At 46.0% G+C, this 22,239-nt stretch overlaps 3 protein-coding genes across 4 annotated transcripts in view; all 3 read right to left on the bottom strand.

Moving 5' to 3' along the window:
• LOC130516435 (disheveled-associated activator of morphogenesis 1-like) overlaps window positions 1–1,932 on the bottom strand; it is a 34,167-nt gene extending 32,235 nt beyond the window's left edge. For both annotated transcript variants that reach the window (XM_057017502.1, XM_057017504.1), the window contains exon 1: window positions 1,775–1,932. The gene's annotated coding sequence lies outside the window, so the exon portion shown is untranslated. The remainder of the gene's footprint in view (window positions 1–1,774) is intronic.
• A 1,303-nt stretch (window positions 1,933–3,235) lies between these two features.
• Window positions 3,236–22,091, bottom strand: LOC130516434 (apoptosis-stimulating of p53 protein 1-like). Its single transcript, XM_057017501.1, is given in 24 exon segments — window positions 3,236–5,043; window positions 5,287–5,486; window positions 5,581–5,747; window positions 5,826–5,959; window positions 6,035–6,172; window positions 6,252–7,036; window positions 7,150–7,327; window positions 7,330–7,443; window positions 7,446–7,601; window positions 7,691–7,824; window positions 9,179–9,307; window positions 9,719–9,911; window positions 10,107–10,271; window positions 10,371–10,570; window positions 10,682–10,856; window positions 11,847–11,948; window positions 14,170–14,240; window positions 15,290–15,409; window positions 15,898–16,045; window positions 19,732–19,888; window positions 20,147–21,395; window positions 21,502–21,563; window positions 21,710–21,779; window positions 21,974–22,091. Coding segments are annotated over 20 exon segments (3,360 nt in total). The 5' UTR covers window positions 19,741–19,888; window positions 20,147–21,395; window positions 21,502–21,563; window positions 21,710–21,779; window positions 21,974–22,091; the 3' UTR covers window positions 3,236–5,001.
• Window positions 21,348–22,239, bottom strand: LOC130516550 (adenosine 5'-monophosphoramidase HINT3-like). Its single transcript, XM_057017659.1, has 5 exons — window positions 22,153–22,239; window positions 21,974–22,091; window positions 21,710–21,779; window positions 21,502–21,628; window positions 21,348–21,395 (listed from the first exon to the last, which is right to left on the bottom strand). The coding sequence occupies exons 1-5, from the start codon at window positions 22,237–22,239 to the stop codon at window positions 21,348–21,350; spliced, it is 450 nt and encodes a 149-aa protein (XP_056873639.1).

Raw genomic sequence — 22,239 nt, 5'->3', positions numbered from 1 at the left:
CCAATTTAGAATCTCCACCGACGAACGTGTCCAGCGCCCCTCAAATAGGACCGAATATTGGTGATTCACTGCGAAATGTCTCACTGAAGACACCTTTTGTTGGGCTTTTGGCATCACATAGTCCTTAGATCTGCTAGAACAGGAAGAGGGTGTGAAAGATCAACAAGTAATCATTGCCAAGATGTCAAGGTGATCGCCGGCGCAGCCACAGGCGATGCTTGTCTTGAAACGGCAACGGTGTGAAGCTGAAACGGATTTTGCATCCAACCGTGCACAAAGCTTCTGGGGCAGATATGGTTTGTGTTTGCTGATCTGCCTGCACCAGGGAAGTCTTTGGTTCGGTCTTTTATGGTAAACAAGAACTATAAGATCAATACACAGCAATAATCACAGCTAACAAAGGATTTCTGATTAGGAAACCAAATTAAGTTGATTACAACTACGAAGCAAAGACCAACATTGGAGGACGGACCAGCACTGATGCCCAAGCTGCTCGTAAAAGGCCTGGAAAAAAACAAAGACGAATCATCAAAAGCGACGTGCGAATATTCATAAAACCAAGACACGCGATCCAAATGTCAGGGCCTGTCCAGACTGAGCTGCGAACAGCTAACTCCCTGTTGGAGCCGTGGACCAAATAACAGCACGGTACATCATGTCAGGCTTCTCCCATGTTTACAGTGAAAACACGTCTGCAGCTCGCACCGCGGCCGTAAGCCCTCTCACAAGGCTGCGGCCCATACAAGCACACACAAGCCCCTCCGTGATTTAGAGCGTTTTAATTCTCGGGAATGCAAGCCTTTCTGATAAGCGCCTAACTGGGTGGAAGCCTACCAGCAGAGCGCCTGTTCACATAAGCTCCATTCCTCTGCAGCGGGATTGAAGTGCAGCTTGACGGGGTTCACCAGCGAGCGAGTCCACATCCCAGCAAAGCAACGAAAGTGTGTCAAGAGAAAATATTAACTCAAAACAGGTGAAGTATCAGATGTCTGCAGCTGCAGAGAATGACCCTTTTTAAGGAAAGTGGAAGTCTGCAATGCAACGATACAGCAGCTTATCCAGGACACCAGTCATGTTATACGAAAAAAATACATTAAAAATGGTGTTATATCATACAATGATTTAGAAATCTAAACAGTTTAGGCAAACTTATTTTTACCTCCTATTTTTTTTGGAGGTCCTAATGCAGTTGTGGCCATATGCTTCCTAATAATCGTCTCCAAACTCCCCTCGACTCTGCAATAACCAATTTATTCTAAATGTCTGTTTTATACATTAACAGCACTGCTCTGACCACCTCTCCAACCATTTTTCTTCTTTGTGTAAAGAACCCCAGAAGGGTGAAAAAACTACAGACACGGCATATTTTCTACTCAGGGAGATTACTTTTCAACTTTTACAGTCTTTTTTTGGGGGGGGTAACCCTCCTCGGGACTTAAACGGTACCGGGCTTTGACCGAAAAGGCCCCTGGTTCCGTGGACAGGTCAGCACAGCAAGAGATATTTATACACACATAGTTGTAAAACGAATGCAAATGCTTCCACGTCAGGCCTGCCGACGGTTGTCAAGTCGCTGATCGTCGACCAGGACTCGGAAGAACTCGGCGAGGGACGCGAAACGATTACAAGGCGACGCAGTTAGCGCGCACGACGGCTCCGGACGGACGAGCCACCGGTCCGGAGGTCACTGCAATACTGTACAGCCAAAGCGGCCCGGTGCGGGGGTTTTTAGCTGCAACGGCGAGTCATTTTGTTCCAACGGTACTTTTCTTACCTAGCCACGGTCAACTGTTCCGTTTTGAAGCGTGTCCACGAGTCCATCGTGTAAGCGGAAAAAAGTAAAGCAGCAGAAAAAACAGGGTCCAGACGGCACGAAGCTGACTCCATAGAGTGGTGCGGGGTGTTGTGATGTCATTGGTTTTACTCGACAACTTAATGCGCATGCGCGGCGCTGTATTCGCCTGGTGCTTTCTGGGAGTTGTAGTAAGATGTGTCGATACATTTCGTCGGCGCATATTTATTTTTAAATGCCTTTGCCATTGTTAAAGCGACATTTAGGAGCGTTTCCGAAGCAAGTGTTTGAGTTGGAATAGGTTATTTCTGTCGAATCCCGATATAATTCTAAAGTTATTTTGCTATTGTCGCGAACACAAGATATAAGGAATCCAGACACTGGTCAGTCTGTTTAAATTTGCTTGTGCACTTTAAAGAGAAAAACAAATATTGGTCAGCTTTTTCTGAGTTGGGAAATTTGCTGCTGAATAATTTTTTAGTAAAGATGTTTTTGAAAACAGTCTGCTACAATCCAAAGTCTGTATACTGTCTCCATCTAGTGACTGTGTAGTTGAAAACATTCAGTCACTCGGGGATTACCCACAGCGTTTTCAGTGTATGCAAGACAAATATGTCCTATAAAAAGAAATGAATATATTTAAAGATGTGTACACAGTCAACACATTTAGTGGACACATTTACCTGAGGAGGACCGGACCTGTGAGGAAACCACAGCTCTCATCTCAATGCAGCAAAACCAGTTCCTCACCTTACAAGTGATGGAATGGAAGTGAAGCTCCAATGGAATGTTTTGGTGTGGCTGGTGTCTTTGAGTCATCCAAAGTTAACTTACCCATCATAAACTCTGGGAACTGTGTCAACCCCTGACCTCAGAGCACTCCCACTTCTGTACGATGTGCGTGCCAGCAGAAAAAAAGATCTTGTTAAACCTGTGGATGAGTCAATCCAACATTAATCCGGTCATGCCATTTGGACCTACGTTGAACTTTCCATCTCTTTACTGACTCATGTGACTGCGAAAGGTTAAAGGTTTAATGTCCAGGTGCTGTGGGAGATGCTCAGGTCCAGCGTGGGTGGTCGTGGTGGAGTTGAAAAATCAACGTTTTATTAAACCCTTAAAAAAGAGCTGAGTTTTGGTTGATAGGTCTTCTCGGTAAATGGGGTAAGAAAAATGTCGTTTTAAATATCCAGAGACGTGCAATATCGTGATATCATCTTTCTCCTCAGCACTTTAAATTTATCACTGGAGGCAACTGAGTGGATTTTAATAATTGAAATATGTTTTATTAAACACATATGCATTAGTCCTATCTAGCATAAGCTCCTCTACATGCGCTATTTTTACTCCTTACCATCTTTTATCCATAATTTAGTCCAATTCTTTCTTCCCAATAAGACTCAGTACTATTTTTTCTCTATACATTGTATTTCACAGAAGACATTTTTCATGCCAGACTTTCTGTTTTTATTGTTGACATTTACAGAGTTGCATGTGTAAGTACAGCCTTTATGCAGAGCCCAGAGGTCCATCCAGCAAACATACATATACGACACATCTCCTCACTGTATGTACAGGATACGTCTCAACAAAGCCCAGACATCACTAAGCACTTCTCAATTCATGCTCGGTCACTGAAAATCCAGAACATCTCGGACACCAGAAAGGGAAGAGCTGCAGGTAAAGGCCGTAATCACGATTGTCTGAAGTTAATTTGTTAATGTCCATCCAATCCAAACATTTACATTTCAGACACAGTAAAGGCTTCCTCATTGATCAATATCTCTATGGCTAACACTCATTGTAATTTAGGAGCTTAAATCAATGTAAATTTATAAGTTCAGTGCAGCAGCACCATGCTGATCCTGAGATTTTCACACAAATAGACGCTTGAACCCTGGTACCGACGACCTGGAAATTAAAATTAGCTTGTAAACAGCTTTTATGATTTTGTGGATGATTTTCACCATTTGGGTTTTCTTTTGTGTGAAACACTGCTTCCTGGCTACTTGTCATTTATAGTCAATAATTAAATGACATGGCAAAACAGGCATAATCACAGGCCTAAGAACTGACATCTCTGTTTATTACCCGCTTTAGGATCAAATTAAAAGCTATTTAAACATCTTCGCTGATACCTCACACAGGAACGAAAACGTGACGCCGAGCACATGCTGCAGCAACAATGCCGCTCAACTTAGCAAAAATTTCCTGACATGGCTAAAATACTGCCCGTTAGCCGTTTCCATGACAATGCCCACTGCAGCGCTGAAGCGGCTGACTTGTTCTGCCAAAGAATACAAACTCTGATACACGGAGATCATGGTTTATTGTCTGAAGTCTCACATAGAACTGGTGGGCAGTCTACAGTAGCTCTGCATCAACATTTTGCACAGATGACAATGGATTAAAAAAAAAAAAAGATAGATAAAAAATGTTAAACAGATGATATGCATTGGGCTTTATGTAATATGTTGGATGTATTAAGATGATGTCCTATTTTCTCATTTCATATTTATTGTGATTATTAATCAATAGATCTATATTTCTAAAAGTAATTCAACTGGTTATCTCCTGCCTCTGCAAAGTATTAACCAGTAATAGAATTAAAACTGTTATAATCCAATAAAACTCATCTTTGGTGCTTTGATGACTGTGATAATAAAATACAATTTACTGCATTTTGTTAAAGGGGGAAATACACATACACACACAAAAATAGGTCATGTATTATAACTCAACACGTCACTGACATAAATCAGCAAATTTTACCATTAGAGATGATTTTCCAAAAATAACAGTGCCAACCAAACCAGCGGAACCATATCAGAGAACTGCTGGAAATACTGCGATAAAGGTGTGTTTATTCAAGTGGACGCCTGATACAAAGCTGACATCGGGTCAGGGTCAAATCAAAGCAGGGCAATGATGAGAGGACAAAAGTTGCAATGTATGGGTGTCACGGGAGGAAGGAAGGAGTGACCGAAGAGATTTTCACATCTGGAGTGCGTGTGTGTTTCTGTGTCCTGATCTAAACTGAGGTGCCAAACAGTTTGATGCCCACTGCTTCACATCAAGCATTTTGTGAAAAGTACGAGTCGGGACTGAGGATATGGCCACAGGGAGAAGAGCGCCAGGCTCCTTTGTTCTCTGCTCTTAGGTTTTTCAGGATAGTCCAGCTGTGCGCCAGAGGTCAGCGAAATTCGATACTATGCTAGTGAACGCTGACGAGGCTTGATCCTTGGATAGAGCTGCAAACAATCAACGAGAGGAAAGACTTAGCATAATTACCTCGAAATGTTCATGTTCAAATGTTGGTGGAATCATTTAGTATATTTCTTTCTTATCACTTCAAACAAGCCCCATCAAATACAAATTTAAAATTTAAGCAATCTCTGTCTCCCTCGTGTGGCCGGAGCCGGACTTGCACAACATTGTCAAACATGAATAATACATATTAGTGCATTTTCCAATAAATATAAATTAAAGTTTACCCCCAGTAGGTTCCTGGGCACAAAGCCCTCTTTGTCTTCTAGTTGTGCCCACCACCACTCTGTCTCGCTGTCATCCTGACGTCGTAGAATGGTGATGGCGTCACCCTCGCTAAAGGACAGCTCATCTGGATTCTGAGCTTTGTAATCCCACAGCGTGTACACCGTCCCCTTGTTCATTACACCCAACTTCTCTTGTACACCTGCATGACAGAACGTTTGCATCTTCCACCTCATGTGCTGGTTTTGCTACAGTATAAACAAATGCAACGTTCTAGGTGGTTGACTGATTCTTACCGTAGAGAAACTGGGAACACTGGATGTAGCCCTCTTCCATTTCTTCACATTTATCTGCCGCAGTCTCGACATCGCTAATCGTGCTGGCAAAGATGGCGGCGCCTGATTCCACCAGCAGCTTGCAGAGGTGGACGCTGTTGCAGGAGGCGGCACAATGAAGCGGAGTCCTGTGCAAACACGCCACATAAATGAGGCACACGTGCAAACAAAGCTGGAGCAACATCAGATTTCCATCCTTTTCTCACCATCCATCGCTGTCTGCTGCGTTTACATTTACACCAAAGTCCAGCAGGAATTTGACAATGTGGTGATGTCCTGCGCACACTGCATTATGCAGGGGTGTAATGCCCTCATCATTGGGAGTGCTGGGATTGTCCACCTGGGCAGAACAACAGTAAAAATCAGTCGTCAAACATCCACAGACAGTAACTAAACAGAAATGTCCATAACATACCTCATAAATGATTCTCTGGACCAGGTCAAACTCTCCCTCCAGAGAGGCGTCCAGCAGGAGAGCCAGAGGGTTGAACTTCACTCTGAAACTGTGGCCAGTGCGGTCAGAGTTTGGCTTCTTTAAATTTGTACGCTTCTCCTGTAACAATAGAGAGAATAAGAGTTACAATGTGGATCATTCAAAAAGCTTAAGCTAAGCTAACAGGTGCGTCTGTCACCAGAGCCTGTGAGACCACTGGGCTGCTCTCCTCTGGCGTGCTGACTTCAGGTACAGGGCTGGGCAGCAAAGCCTCGCCACCCCCAATGATATTGTTGTTGTCGTCATCTTCCGGCCCCTCGGCTTCAGCGGGACTGCCCAGCACATCCGGGGGCGAAGGCAGGGGCTCGTTGTCGTTGGCGTCAGTAGATGGAGACGGAGCCTCGCGGCCCTCCTCCTCCACTCCTGGTGGTGGCGGTAGTGTTTCTGCGGAGAGGTTGCCGTTGTCCGTATCGGACGTGGAGTCGCTTCCGAGATACGCGGGAGGATTTGTGGGCTGATAAAATGGTGTTCCGGTTCCTGGCCCACCGCTACCCCCTGATCCACCGACTCCATTTCCCTCAATGCCTCCTGCCAGAGTGTTGAATCGCTGGTATAGTAGTTTCTGGATGTTGGGGCCATTGGGACCCTCCGGTTCTGTGATTGAGCTACGCTTCTTGAGTGGTCTCGGGGCGTTCGCCAACTTTTTACGGAGTACTTCAAGATCAGCATCGCTTTGGTAGCGCAGCGGGGAGTGCACCATGGGCGTAAGTTTGGTGGGGCTGAGTGGTCGTGGAATATTCTCCACGCTGGGAGGGGGTGCTGAAGGCTCTGCATACTGGAAGCACTCCTGATCGTCAGCTTCTCCATCCAGAGTATCCTCACCGCCGGGTGGGGCCTGGAGCAAAGGGAATGCGCCTCCCGCTTGAACAAAAGGCAGGGGAGAGGGCGGTGTCGAGCTTGAGGAGAGAACAGGCTTTCCATATACTACAGAGAAAGAGAGCTTGGTTTAATTAGGGGACATGAAGTGTGATACCTAAACACCATCTACAGCTATACCCCCCCAAACTAAACAGGACTCAAGCGTTTCCAGCACCCACCTGCTTTGAGCGCTGGCTTCAGTGGCTGGTTCTTTGGTGCTGCCTGCTGGAGGTACATGTGATAGATGGAGCTGGAGTTCATGGTAGGGGGGCCTTTTCGAGGTGACTGAGGCCGCGATCCTCTGTCGGGAATGAAGGGCCGCACCGCCACAGCGGGTGGAGGGTCGAGTCGTTCACTCGCCCCAGGGGGAAAAAGGGGGCGTTAGGTTGGAAGGTGGGGCTCGGCGGCACTGAGATCCGTTGCTGTATTTGCTGGGAGGACGAGCCGGTGGAGGGTGGGACACGTGGCCAGCGGAAGCTGGCGGGTTTGGGAGCGGCCTCGGAGGTGGAGGAGCATCCTTGCGGCGTTCCAGGGAGCTGGCGGAGTTCATGGAAATGAGGTGGGAGCCGTAGGGCGGTGGTTGAGGCTTGGATATGGCTGGAGAGGACACAGCCAATTTGGAATCTAGCACCTGTGAAGAATCAGTAAAAGCAATCAATTAAAAAACAAAAGCACGTTTCAAAAAATAAATACACCTGACACAAGCGCCATCAAGCTAACCTTTTCAGAACTTGGAGTGACAGGGGAGCCTGAGGGGGGACTCTTGCCCTGGGTGTCCGTCCCTGAGCCTCGTCTTTCAGGAGGCTTTAAGCCTGTGTTGGGCTTGCCTGCAGCAGGCCAACCAGTGTCGTTGGCTAAGGCGCAAAGAGAACACAGTAAGTTTGCTACAATAGAGAAAAGAACAGAACGGTTAGAAACGGTTGAGGAGATATTCCATCTCAATGTGGTGACAACATGACCCCCCTCCCACAAACAGGTCTAAACGGTACACATTTCTTTTGAATCAGTTCATAAATATGTGAATCGGATTATTCCCATTGACGAGGACATCAAAGAAATAACATGCAGACCAGAAAAAACCAAGATACATTTTGATGTTATGGATTCCATAGCTTTGACGTATGATCTTCCAAATGTCAAAGCCAAGGAGCTGCCTGGCAGAAGTCTGCGCTCTCTGAGTGTGTTTACTTGTTTACATGTTATTTCTTTGATGGCCTGTTCGATGGGACTTTGGTTTCTAGACTAGTTAAACTGTAACTGTACCATTTGGACCAAAGTGAAAGGTTCAGGATTTTCCAAGTATCTCCTATTAATCAGACTTTATAAGGAACCATTCGTTAATCTTCCAGTCATTTGGAATTCTGCATGTTTTACACCTTTACAGAACAACCCTAAAAACCAACTACCTAAATGACTCACGTTCCTGCTGATCAATAGGCCAAAAATCCTGAACATGCCCTTCACATCAATGATAATAATGGGTGGTTCTTCTATACATCTGACAGGTCTAACTCGTGGGTTACCGCTGCAGTCAGGACATGAAACAGACGTATTTGAACTTCCTATAAACGTCTGAAGAACTTTACATAAAGGAGCAGCTAGTTGTATCAAACTGATGTCGGCCAGCACAGGGCGGGAAAGATTCGGCCAAAAGTTGAATCTGTGCTTTGTTTCCATCTCATCTAAGGTCACTCAAGGTTTCACTCGTGAGCACTGCGTGTAGAGGTTAATTTCCTTGTGCACGTCAGGTGTTTCACATCTACAAAGTGAATCCTACAACTGTGGTGATGGTTAAGGTGAGGCATGCTGGGGGATGTTATGGAATTAGAATCAAGCCAAAATCTTTTGAATTTTTCTTTTGCACTTGACTCATTGAACCTTCTCAGAAGGGAGGGAGTATCATCAGCACACTGTTTCAAGAGAAAACCTGGGTTTATAATGGACAACAGCGCCCTTTAAATGGCAGCCAAATGTTTAGATGTAACAACACTACTTTGTTACCGTTTGAGTAAAAACACTGTCAATATTGAATGTAGAAACCTCCAGGTGGGATAACAATTCTTGGCCAATTGAACTGATGATGATATTAAAATCATCCTGATCTTGGATGGAGGAAAAGGTCCAGCGTATGCTGAAGATCCTGATGTTCAGTTCAGGGAGAAGGTTCAGGAAGTGCCTCCTTCTGCTTATGCAGCGGCGTGCACTCACAGGACACGCTGTCAGAGCCTGTGGAGGCTACGCTGCCGGGGTGCGAATCTGGAAGTGGCGGGGGTACCGGGTCCACAACGATGTCTAAATCAGACACCTTCCAAGGGCCAGAAGGCTTTCGCACACCGTCTGCCTCAGGGAGAATTGCCCCCCCCAACCCAATACCCAGGGGAAAGAAAGACATGACAAAGAAGGACCAGAACAGATACATGAGAGAGAAGAGAGGAGAGGAATCACAGCGTAAAGCACACAAAAAAGAGAAGAGAAGGTTCGGGAGGGAGGAAAAGAAACTCAAAGTAATCAAGCAGGGCAGAGAAATAAGCAAGAAGTCAGGTAGGGAGGGAGAACAGTCACGTTTTCATGCAAGCTGTGTTAAATATGTGGTGACGTAAGAGAAATCACTCTAAAATGTTTGAACTCTTCTTTAGTGATGAACGCTTTGTCCTTGGTGATTCTAAAGTCACTCGGTATCATCCGTGTTCCACTTTATTTGTTATTGGCAGGACTCGCTGCCAGTTTAACGTCTTAGCTCCTACAAACCTGACTTGGAGCGACCGTGGTTGGCCTGGTTATTCACACCCAGAGTCTGAGGCTTCAGGGGCTCAGGGGGGATGTTGTAGCCCCCTTCCTGTTGGCCAGGTGCGGGCACTTGAATGTACGGTCCCACCGCGGCCACGCGGCCCAGAGTGCTTGGAGCTGGCTGTGGAGAAGGTGGACCGTTGGCTCTATTCAGCTGTAAGAAAAGTTTCAAATGTTTATTTGAATATTTAGAACTAAAAGGTCATTTCACAAGCATAAAAATCATTCAAGATATTTTTTTTTTTTTTGCTTTTTATTTTATACTGACCATCTTTTCACCATTTTGGAAATAAGAAACACATTTTGACAGAGTCTTATGGAGTTGTGCATTTTGTGGTCTTAGTCTTACAGGGAGGTTCTCTTTTTGACGTGCCTCAGCTTTTTTCTTGTACAGGCGCTCCCTCAGCTCGCTGATGCGTTTGTCCATGAGCGTCACCTCCATGTTGCGTTTGTTAAGAAGCTCCTTCTGCTGCTGCAGCTTGCTGTTTTGCTCATGGTTCAACTTGTTCCGGATCTGTAGAAAATGAGAGTGGAGGTGTGAAGATTCTCTGTAACAATGAACATGGCAACATCCTGAACTCGAGGCTTTTCATCTGCCCTGAATGTCGTTTACCTGAAGCTCCTGGTAGAGTTTCCGGAGCTCTATGGCTGCAGCACCAGTTACTTGCCCACCGAGTGTGTTCTGGTTGCCGTTGACCTTTCCCCTCCGCAGATCCTCCAGCTGCACACTGAGCTGCTCCACCCTCAGCACGGCAGACTGAAGCTCGGCCTGCTTCTCTTGGAACAGCCGGCTCACCTGCTCAATCTCTGCTGCTGGACATCAGAAATGGGGAAATCATTAAAAAGACAATGAACTTGTTACAATAGATGTTCCAGTTTATTGTAAAAGCTGGCTGAATGGCTATTCTTTTTAAGAACACTTACACAGGTTGCCGTTGATGACTTTGCTGTAGTCCACTTGGCCTCTCATGGCTCGAATCTTCTTGAGCTTTGACTCCTGGCTCTCCACACGGTCCTTGAGCCTCTGCAGCTTCTCACTCTCAGAGACAGTCGTCTGCTGACGCCGCTCCTGCTGTTTCAGGTAACGCAAACGTTGCTCCTGAAGAGAAAGAGAGGAAAAGATAAGAAACTAGACCACATGAATGAAGACACCAGCCCAGCCTAGAACCTGCAATATCCAGGCGAGGCTGAAACTGGGCTAAATCTTTCTACTGTATGCATCCACTGTGCTGTGTCAAGACATTAGGGTCAGAAGACATTATCTCTCTACCCGGCTGAGAACTGCTCCAGTTAAAGTCTTAAAATAGGAAATGACAGGGGCCCAGGTTTGCAAATGGCTGCAGGGCTCCTAGGGGAGCCTACTTTTCAGACGCCACAATAAAGACAGGATGCGGTTCTTTTTAATCAGTGGGTCGATGACGACTTTCAGCCAGCATGACTGATCAGCACATCAGGAACAAGGCAGTTTGGCTTAGTGTGTTGAAAAGCCACAGATGATCTTATTCACCCCACAAGTATTTCTCTTTTGAGACAAAAATAACCATCTGAGCATCTGAAAGGGGTTAAAAGTTTACGCATGAATAATTTATAAAGATGGTGAATTACTGACATTGTGTCATAACTAGAGCAGCTAAAGTAGAAAACCTTGAAAAAAAAACCTTAAATTTTCAACAGATAATACAGGAAAAACACAAAGAAAACCCCTGCTCAAAATAATACGGATATTGACGTACAGACCGTGCAGGCAAGTTGTTGGCAGAGAGAAACGGGAGTGAAGCATATAACTATTATTGTTGGGTCAGTCGTGACATGTGTAGTCGAAGTGTTTGCCACATCAACCCGACGACGACGTTGTGTTGGATTCTTTTAATTTACTGGTGACGTCTGAATGTCCTTAATGGAAGGAGCCGTGTCACCTTTCCACCGAAAGAATAAAATTGACAATAATGTATTTTACAGCATTATGGTGCACATTAGTGAGCATAGAAAGGTGGTGAGAGGCACTTAAAATTGTAGTGGCATCTGGAAAAATATTGCACCAATAAAGCTCAGAAAATCATTTGAAAAATATCAGACAAAAACTGGTTACCTTTGCAACAAGCATCTGCTGTTGAGCCTCAATTTGCTGCTGCTGTCGTGTGGCCATCTCTTGCAGCTCAGAAAGAGTGAGTTCCACACGTTGATTTCCAACCTAATCACACACATGGATATGGTCAAAATAGAGTTACCAAGGGGAGGGAGGGAAGCACAAATCATTGACAGAGGGACTGGATTTTAAAGCCTTTAAAAAAAGGCTGTGTATTTTTGTGTAAATTTATTGAAATAATGTTTTGTGAAGTGTTTACTTTGTTTTTAATTTCATCCTATAACAGACAAGCCCTGGAAGTGAAATAGAACTGGTCACAGCTCACGCCAGATAAGAACCATGAAAACCAACAGATGAGATGGAAAGTAGGAAGCTTTGGGAACTCTGGCAGCAAGAGCCAGATTCACTGAACACACTGAGACTATTGCATGTAGGTGTCAAGTTCACAGTCATTATGTAATTGCCCTCATGGCCAGACGGGGGCGGCAGAGCTCCCATACATGCAGATTAGTGTGGACTGATATGACCCTGACTATTCCTACACAAAATAGACACAAGATAAAAGTGACCTTAAATACAGGATGAAAGTAGCTTTTGAACTGGTTTGACTCGTGTGAAAAAAAAATTAAGAAGAAATTTTGAGACTTAAGATATGAAAGGAGGGAAGCACATCAAGTCTTATCCCTGCAGAGATGCTGACGTTGCAACTCTGCAAATCTGCTGAAGGTTTGAATAAAAGGATGTAAGGAATAACTCAAAAGCAATGGGAATGTGATGTGACCAAACTGAGGAAGAGACTGGGAGAGACAAAGAGAGGGGGGAGTCACGAGCACAAATACAGACACGCTCAAATGCACTTGGGCAACTCTGCATCAGTGGCAATTCACCCGAGGGACGAACAGACTCATAAAGCCTCAGACAGTGATGAGCAGGGAGTCGGAGAAACACCCCACTGAGCAGAGAGAAAGGACGAGAGCGAAGCCGCAGTCTCGCTGATGAAGGCTCACGTCCTACTGAGACAAGATTACTCCCTCCAATAACTGCAGATTTATATCCAGCTCAGAGAGAAATGCAGCTGTTACCATTGACCTACCACTGGTTTCAAGAGTATATGAAACATTACTTCAAGTCTGAAGGCATCACTCAATACAGCGTCAGCAATTTTATGAATGTTTTTTATTGAGTATCCCATCATTCAGGACCGATGCACTGGACTGGAGCAGAAGGATCAACTTAAAACAAAGCAGATGCCAGATTGGTCTGGAGCTCCCAGCGCTCCGGCTCCTGTGGTTACCAACGGCCCGGCTCACTCAGTACCGCACCAAAAGCACTTTGTTAAAAACAGCTTATAAGGCAGCATCCCTCTCAGAGGATGATCAGCCCTGCTTAGTGGAGAGAAAGTCTCTGGGGTATTGGCATCAGTCTGTGCAAAAGCCGACGTAATGATCCTCTTAGTACCTGTTATATCATTCTGCAGAATAACGGAAATAATCCTTTAAATCACATATTAGAAAGAAACAGTAACACAAATGAGCCATGGCGCTCTGGAGGTTATCCACCACCAGTCACCGCTACTGTCTATATACTGGTTTCTGCAGCCCCAGAAATATGTTACCTAATGATAACCTCTACAAAAACAGTCAAAGGTTGGAAACTTTAATAAAAGAAACTGCTTCTAGGTGCTCTTGTGCTAAAATCTTTCCCCTGGAACTGCTCGATTCATTCCTCCACCCTAAAGGTGTCATTAGTTACAATTTCTTGAATGCTGCACTTTCCCATTGTGAAATCTAGGACAGATGGAGAGAGAGAGAGAGAACGACGCGCCAGAGGCTGCTCTTATCCGAGCCGTAAAGTCCCCTCGCACAGACGGTTCCTAAAGGCAGAGCCCAGCGTGACCCATAACGGCCTCACATGAAAGGGAAATTCAAGCAACGCTGGAGATGTCGAAGCTGCACCTGCGATGTTACCCTGAATAAACCAGCTCCAGATTCTGCTGCGTCCACATGTTACTGGGTTTAAGCTACATTCCAGAGTTGGACTGAAGGACAAGCGGGGGTACAATGTGTGCACTGTTCTTTCCTGTTAAAACAGTTCTAAACAAGTCCGACACCTCTCAATGCCTTTTTGCAGCTATCATAAATCAGTCGAAAGAGAATTTTGACTTGTGTGGCTGTGGATGATTTGTTTTGTAGACACAGAAAAGAGAGCCAACTCTGACGCTTGTTTGCTTCACAGACAATATCAAGATATTGGGACGCTTTATTGGGAGTGTTAGGTTTGAATTCTGTCAGGTTACAGCCGTGTTACGTATATTCTTTAGTCTCACCCCATTTTCATTGTGTTTCTCTCCAGTGTTTCCACTCCTGCGACTGGTCTGATCCTGAGACTGCTGACTCCCTGCAAAACACAAACAGGCGCTGTCACAGGCATCGGCAGGGCAGCGACACAGGCGCGCACGAGAGCGCACGTGTGAGCACAAATGCAGAGTCAGAGACTGCAACCATTGTGGGGAAATGGTTTGAAAGGTCCGCTGATGTGATTGCACACGACACTTGGATTTAAGTAGCCAGACAAACTGCTGGCTGTCTGAGGCCAGGAAATAAATGTTTTAAAAGTTCACAGGGAAACGCTAAATAAAAATAAAATGTGCTCGTCTTTCTAAGAGGGTTTCTTAGAGTGGTAAAATCCTCTTCCTTTTCTGTGCCCAACCAGATTAATCAGCTCTTTTCAGCTCTTTTAAGCAGACATTACATCTTCTTCCTTTGCTTCTTTGGCAGGACTCCAAAGAGAAATTTAAAAGAATTAATAAAATAAGTTAATATATGTGCAATCCAATAATCAAGAATGAACCGTGTCTGATTCTAACAAACTTTGGTCTCTGGTGTTGCATCTTTGTCATTCAAACTGTGTGATTGGAAGGAGAAAAGACACAGAAAAACACGACTAGAGTGAGAACAGTGACGACAGCATAAGTCAGGCAGGCAGGACAGGCGCCGCGTCCCGAGGACAGGCGCCGCGTCCCGAGGACAGGAGCCGCGTCCCGAGGACAGGCGCCGCGTCCCGAGGACAGGAGCCGCGTCCCGAGGACAGGCGCCGCGTCCCGAGGACAGGAGCCGCGTCCAGAGGACAGGAGCCGCGTCCAGAGGACAGGAGCCGCGTCCCAAAGACTGGCGCCGCGTCCCGAGGACAGGCGCCGCGTCCCGAGGACAGGCGCGCGTCCCGAGGACAGGAGCCGCGTCCCGAGGACAGGCGCCGCGTCCCGAGGACAGGAGCCGCGTCCAGAGGACAGGCGCCGCGTCCCGAGGACAGGCGCCGCGTCCCGAGGACAGGCGCCACGTCCCGAGGACAGGAGCCGCGTCCAGAGGACAGGCGCTGCGTCCCGAGGACAGGACCCTCCGCTCCAACCCCCAGGCTGCGTGAGGGGAAAGGAGAAAGTGATAGTGTACCTTGATCGCTGCTTTCTGTTGGAGAGTCTTCGTGTCGGAGGAAGAACTTGACTTCCTGTTTGCGAGGGCCCCATTTCTGCAGATGTTCATACATCATGTGCTCAAAGGGGATCGCTCGTTCTAAAGAGACAGTAATGGGCAAGATGGTGGGGGGGGTGATTAGTTCCTAGAACCTTAGTCACAGCAAGGAAGCGTTTCAATCTGTATAAAGATCATTAAGATGAGTGTAAAAAGGTCTAAATGCTCCGTTTTAAGTCTCGTTACTACGAATCTGTCAACAATCAAGTACTCATTTTTATAGAAACGGGGACATTTTCAATGATGGCATTCAAAAAGAAAAACAGATGGAATGAAAGACAGAGACATTTTGGGGGCAGATGGCCACAGTATCAAGCCCCAGCCCAGTGGGTGTGTGTAATATGGGTTAACACAGCCCTGCCCGGTCTGGGATGTTGTTTTGGACAAGGGAGTGGCCCCTCAGCAAAAAATGCTGACAGGTCAGCACATCTGTGATGGAGGGGGGGGGGGATCTGCTGTGACAGTGCAGTGGACCGTAGCGGCACGTCACCTCTCTGAGCCACAAAGCTGCCGTTTCGCCCAACTCTTACCGTTGCCTCGCCACACCTCGGCCAGGTGGCAGCCGCTTTCGCCGGGCTCTTTGCAGAACTCGACGACGTCCCGGCATGTTGTCTCGGGGGTGATGGGCACCTCAGTCACAGCCTGTTCCCCATCACTGAGGTACACCGTCAATATCATCTGAGCAAGAAGAATAGAGTCAGGAGGGCTGAAGGGGAAACAGCCCCATCTTGTTACAGCACACGCTGCTGAAGAAAACCATAGAACAATGTTCTGCAGGGAGGGAAATAACAGAACTGGTGGTGGCTGTAATTGTCCCACAGTAACTCCTAGGTCAAACAAAGTGTGTGCTGACTCCACAGTTTCCTGTCGTCTGTTTCCATGCCCGTGCCCGCTGCACCTGTTTACTGCGATTAGAAGCTGCCGTGATGTTGGAGGCAAACAGCAGAGTAATGGTTTGGAGTCAAGTCCCTGGAATATAAGCATCGACATTCTTCCACGTGCACAGCAGAGATCGCACCTCCACGTTGTCATCAGATAGTTTTCACCGAGGGTCGAATCAATCCACACACAGCCTGCAACAATAACTGTGTGCGAAATCCAAATATAAAGACCAAAATGAACGTTTAATCTTGTAGCAGACGCCACTTCCCAACTGGTGCGGTGGCAGAAAGAGGCTGGAAGCAAGAACCCAAATCAGATGTTACAGTATTGGCAGGAAGAATTTTAATAAATGTTATAGCACAAAGGATCACGGGGTGGGGGGTGGGGTGGGGTTGAGGGGTGTCTTCCTGGTTAATACGCCAGGCATTGGAAAATCACAACTGTGCTTGCAGTTAGTTACTCAGACAATCGTTAAAGCTTTATCTCTTACCGTTCTTTAGAGTGAGGAAAGAACAGAATTAATGCCTTTAACTGACTAAAAGGGTTTTGGTGCACGTGCAAGTTCTCATAAATAGTTAAAAAGGGAAATCTGTGTTATTACAAGCACTCATTTATTTCTTTATCTGTTCAGAATTCTTTACTGTGTGAACCCAGAATTACAGAGAGGATAACCTTTCAGATAGCCTAAAGCAAAGCAAAGCAAATTCTATTACATTTTGGAACAAAGTGTCAAATTCTCCTACTCAGCATAAAGTTATCCATGATCCAGGAATCAAATAAATCTCAAAGAAGTCTATGTGGCTTTAATAATAAGTATCCCCCACTGCAATATGTGTCACTGAGCTATCTATAGATGATTATGGCTTTGGGAGGTTCTCCGAGCCAACGTGACTCATTCTGTCATTGACATTTTCTGCAGCGGTGGTCACTTATGCTTGGAAACCTCTGCACCATGAATCAACCCACTGAATGGAAAAGCTCCCATTATACCTGCTTCTGGGACCGTCTCCACGCAAATATAACAGGGAAGAATTCAAACTGCCTTTTGACTAAAATGGAGACGCTTTAAAGATAATTACAATCTGATAACAGCTGCAGAAAAGGACAAAGGCGGGTGCAGATGCACTGGAATATTGGGGTACTGTCCACGGTCATCAACCTTGCAACAGTTGTAAAAGGATCATTTACAGACCGACGTGCAGAATCCACTCCAGAGAGGCCGGTGGAGCCTGTAAACCAAACCTGCTGATCATGTGACTGTACAACAGGACAGAAACAGCGCAGACAACAGTCAGCCAAAAGATGGACTAGTGGAGAAATACCAACCGCCCTCACTAAGCTGCGTCTGCCCATAGCCTTGGCTCGTTTGGCTGCCCTCCGCTTCTTTCTGGTATCCTTCTTTACAGGGCGATGGTGTTCCTTTGCCCAAATAGGGCTCTCCTTGGAGAGGCTGACAAGGCCACGCAACACTATAGTGACAAACTTCTTCATCATGCCGCTGCTGCCTGTTCGGAAGTCCGAGCTAACTGTTATGGGGTCCCTAAGCGACGGCTGGAAGCACGGGTGGCGCGTGCATCGCAGCAGAGCAGCCGATGAGACTTGGGATGAAAAAAGACACTTGCCGTTTGTGTAATGCAGGCGAGGAGGGGGCAGTTGGAGTCAGGATGAAAGAGAGGGAGGGAGAGACGGCCAAAGAGAGAGCAGACATCTCAGAGTGATGGGGGGAGTGCAGACAAATCCTTCTATTGGAAACAGAAGCTGTGCCAGGAGCTGTCACACCGAGGAGTCCTGCTAATAACAGCCTGAAGCGAGTTACGGCGAGATCGTGTCAAAGCCTCACGTCCTGCTCAGTGTGTACGGCATCAATTAGGAATCAACTGGAGGGAGCAGCATTACGTATTCAATACCTGAGAAAGATAAAGTGATGCTTGGCTGGCCTGATCTCCAACAGGCTGACTCAATCCATCATTTTCTCTCACAAACCCTGTCAGTCTTTTCCTCAGAGATCTACACACAGTGATTTCAGCAGAAATTATTCCCTAGAGACGGCTTTTGGACTGAAAAGACTTCACACGAATGATTTAAGAGGCTCGGTGCAATAAAACAGAGGTGAAATCACCACTCACACTTGTCTACTTAGATTAATACAGCGACAAAGCAACTCAGTATCAGAGCACAAGTGTGAACAGGGGTAAACACGCACTATAATCAGTTTTAGGAATTATTTCAGTTCATAATCTGCACCAACATGCAAGCAATTAGCCTAAATGGCTAAATCCAAAACATGAATTCACAGGGACATTTGATGGCTGCCACACAGTTCCTGAAAATTTGCCAAATTTATACATTGCACACTGGAAAATGATGCCAAATGTCTACCCATCTGGCCTAAATAGCACTGAACCACATGGAGGAAAACAGGACACGATGTTTCCACCGGTTATACAGGCCATATAATTATCAGGACTGTAGAAGATGGGAAATTATTGTAAAAATCCTCTACGCATACAGATCTCAAAAAAAAAGAATGAATCTATTAAAATACAGGTGAAACCAGGTGCTCTTATTAGATTCTACTCATACCTAGATTATCTGATAGTGTTCAAAAGACATGGCCCACTAAATAAATCAAAACTGCCAATTTTGTGAGACTATCCAGAAGTCACAGTTATAACTTTTAACATCTAAGCTGTGGTAGAAGGGTAAACTTAATAAACTGTCCGAATCCTGGAAGTGATACAAATACCACAGGACAGATCTACTGGGTTCCGTAGTTACCCTTAACAACAGAACGTTGGTCGACGCAGCCACACAGATCTGCCGAGGCCTCATTGGCTGCTGGGATCACGCGAGACTTGGCTGCATGAGCACATATCTGCCCCACTTGGTCTTTGAGGCTGATCGCCTGTCGGTGCCATGGGGTAAAAACAGGGTGCAAACATTCACCGAGGATCCAGATGCAGCAGAGTTACTACTGTGGCAGTACGGGGGTACTTCTGAAAGTTCACGTGTGTAGAGCTGGATTTAAAAAGTTACTTGTTTAATGGAAAACTTGCAAAGAAAGAAGCCGTCCCACGTGATGAGGACACCTCACTGCACGTACTGTAAACTTATCCTGCTTCAGAGTTCCTGCTGTCCTTCCTAAAGGTCCACAGGCTGCAGTAACTTAATAATCCATCTTTCTCTTCACCAAAGACAACAAAAGAGGTCCCAACAAAGAACATCTCAAATAGCTACATGGACAAAAACACTGAATACAACTGCAGACTAAAGCCCGCAATGCATAGTGTATCAAATAAATCTTATTTTCTCTGCAAGATATTAGGGCAAAAAAGCCGAATAAGGCATCGTTAGATTTCCATGCTGTGATCTCAGATGATCCCTGAGGTGAACAACGGATGCAATTATTATTATCTTGACAGAGTAAAAGGGGCATGCAATTTTAAATCTTTCATGCCAGACAGAGAGGAGCTGTTACTTACGGGCATCATAATGGCAGCTCTTGCAGGTCAAACCCGGGGTGCATCTGTGAGTCGACGGGCAGCTTCTCCACTTCTCCTCGGCGGTGGTCAAGTGACACCCAGTTAGAGACTCTTTCTCCTTTTTAAAATCTGACAACCAACCGGGCCTTAGATCCGTCTGCAATTCACAATGGTCGATTCACTGAGCATTGCTATAGAAAAGATAATTGCAAAGCGACGACGACGACTTACACCCTCAATATATGACGATGCCAACAGCGGCAAATGTTAATTTAAATAGCCCAGGCGTGGCTCTGCACAGATGCTACCTCAGTCAGGCAGATTAGCCAGGTAGTTAGCTCGGAAAGACGAGCCAACACAAGTTATATGCACTGGCCGGCTACTACGAAGTCGAAAATACGCGAATTCTACTCACCAGTGTCAGAGGCAAGTCATCATTCCGGGGATTAATTCTTAGCTAGGGTACAATTCCAAGGCATGTAGCTAACCGAGGCAGCTGTCAGCGAGCCAGCTACGGTGTTAGCTGGATTCGCTGGTGGCTAAAGGACGGTATGCGCTGCGTTCTCTCCGCTCTCGTCGGTCTTTTAGCTGATGCTGACCGCACATCGGCACAAACTGCGGATGGAGTGTAGCTTCGGCACGAAGAGACGAGAAAATGTGGATCCGTGTCCGTGCGGTTGTTTGTTGAGAACGCAATGAATCATCGTTAGCAGGCTAGCAATGCTAACAGACGAAAATACAAATAGCTGGATTCCAGTTGTTGACGGCAGGGGGCGGGGCTACACAGCCGCTCGCGGTGCGTGGCGGTGACGTCAGCAGTGTGACAAAAACTACAGAAAGATGTGCAGAGGAATGCTCTCCTTTTTAATATATACAATTACAAAATAACGTAAACATGGCAGTTGGTAAACAGCGACCATTAGCTTTGCATAGTTCAGTGTCTGCTATGAGCGGAAAACTGGAACTGGGCAACTGTGAGATGTCCAGGCTTTAACTGCAGTTCCAGGCTTGCATGCATATTCCTCTATCCGTAGTGACTTTTCGGTGTCATTGCTAAAATATACATTTTTTTTGTTTGTTTTTACATGACTTGATTATTTGCGAGAGGATCGGGCGTGTGTAATGTATGCATATTGCGTCCTCTTCAGGAGGATCCGGGTAGAAAAGCCACCGCAGGAATTAAATATTCCTCTATTCCTCCTCTCAGCAGAAACACGTTTTACAGGAACCCTCTCTGTTATTTGAGGAAGCAAAGGTTGTGTTACTGTATAAACAGGTTGTACGTGAATGCTGTGCGACAGGTTCTCCAGTGTGATGTCATAGTTTTGGGGAAACCAGTCTTCCATGCCTCAACCTCGCAGTGGTGTGAGCGGGATAAACCACGATCAATAATGTCATTGGGATACTTTAAATACCAACTGCTGCAGAGATTCTTCTACCTAAGCACTGGCATCGGGGTCTTTTGAACATTTATACAAGTCAAAAGTCATCTCTTGTGTGAAGAAGATGAAACAGGAAGTCGTGTTTTATTTCCATGGTACACATTGGACAGAATTCACAGCCCATCTCAATAAATAAAGGATACTTCCAACATTGATAGATGACTCTTCATTGCTTCATTTGACTTTCCCACTTGTCTTTAGCTGAGAGAGCACTTTGCTGACCTGCAAGCAGAGCAGAAAACACCTGTTAGCATCAGAACTGCGATGAAACCATATTTATGCACGAATAAAAGCCTGAGAACAGCTCCAAAATGAAGGCGTCACTCACTGTGATGAACCAGTGAGACTGAGGGCCATAACGAAGCTGGGACTTCATGTTCATCTTACTGGCTGGAGAGAGAACGTGGAGGTGGAGGTGAGGAACGGACGTGAATGGAGGTATGTGAAACCCCATCCTGGGTGGGTTTAACAAACAGTTTTAATTAACAATCAATGCAATTATAACAAATGATGTCATCAAAACCAGACTGAGTCACCTGACGTCCTCGTCGTTGTGGACTTTATTCTTCTCCAGAATGCTCCTCCCTACTTCCACCATCCGCTCCACTGACGAAACAAAAGGAAAGAAAGAAACCTGGTGACGTCAGACATTGAGACTCAGCTTGGGGGCTTTTGTGTGGCGCAGCTGTGGGTTGTAACAAAGATTTATGAGGCGGAAAACCTCGGTGACACCGTCCTCTGTGGAGGGTCTCAGGTGCTTCCGGTGCTTTCACACGCACGGCTGTGCCCGTGTTGCTCACCCAGAGGGACGTGTTGCGTCTGCAGCATCCTGCAGCTGTCGATGTGCGTCCTGGTTACCACCAGCAAATGATGCGCGGCGCCGGGTTTGACGTCACGAAAACACAGCAGCTCGTGATCCTGTGGACGGAAATGATGAAACAACAATAATACTGCGGCAGGAAGAACGGGCGACACTTACACTAAACAGGATTTCTGTGTCCGTCTGTTTACTCGCTATTTGACAGAACGGACAGTCATCGTCCTCAGAAGCGTCCTGAGTCGCCAT

The sequence above is a fragment of the Takifugu flavidus genome, chromosome 19, assembly GCF_003711565.1.
Source record: "Takifugu flavidus isolate HTHZ2018 chromosome 19, ASM371156v2, whole genome shotgun sequence".
In the NCBI taxonomy this organism is placed as follows: Eukaryota; Metazoa; Chordata; class Actinopteri; order Tetraodontiformes; family Tetraodontidae; genus Takifugu; species Takifugu flavidus.
Note: the sequence above shows the minus strand (reverse complement) of the source record. Positions and strands in the feature narration are given on the sequence as shown.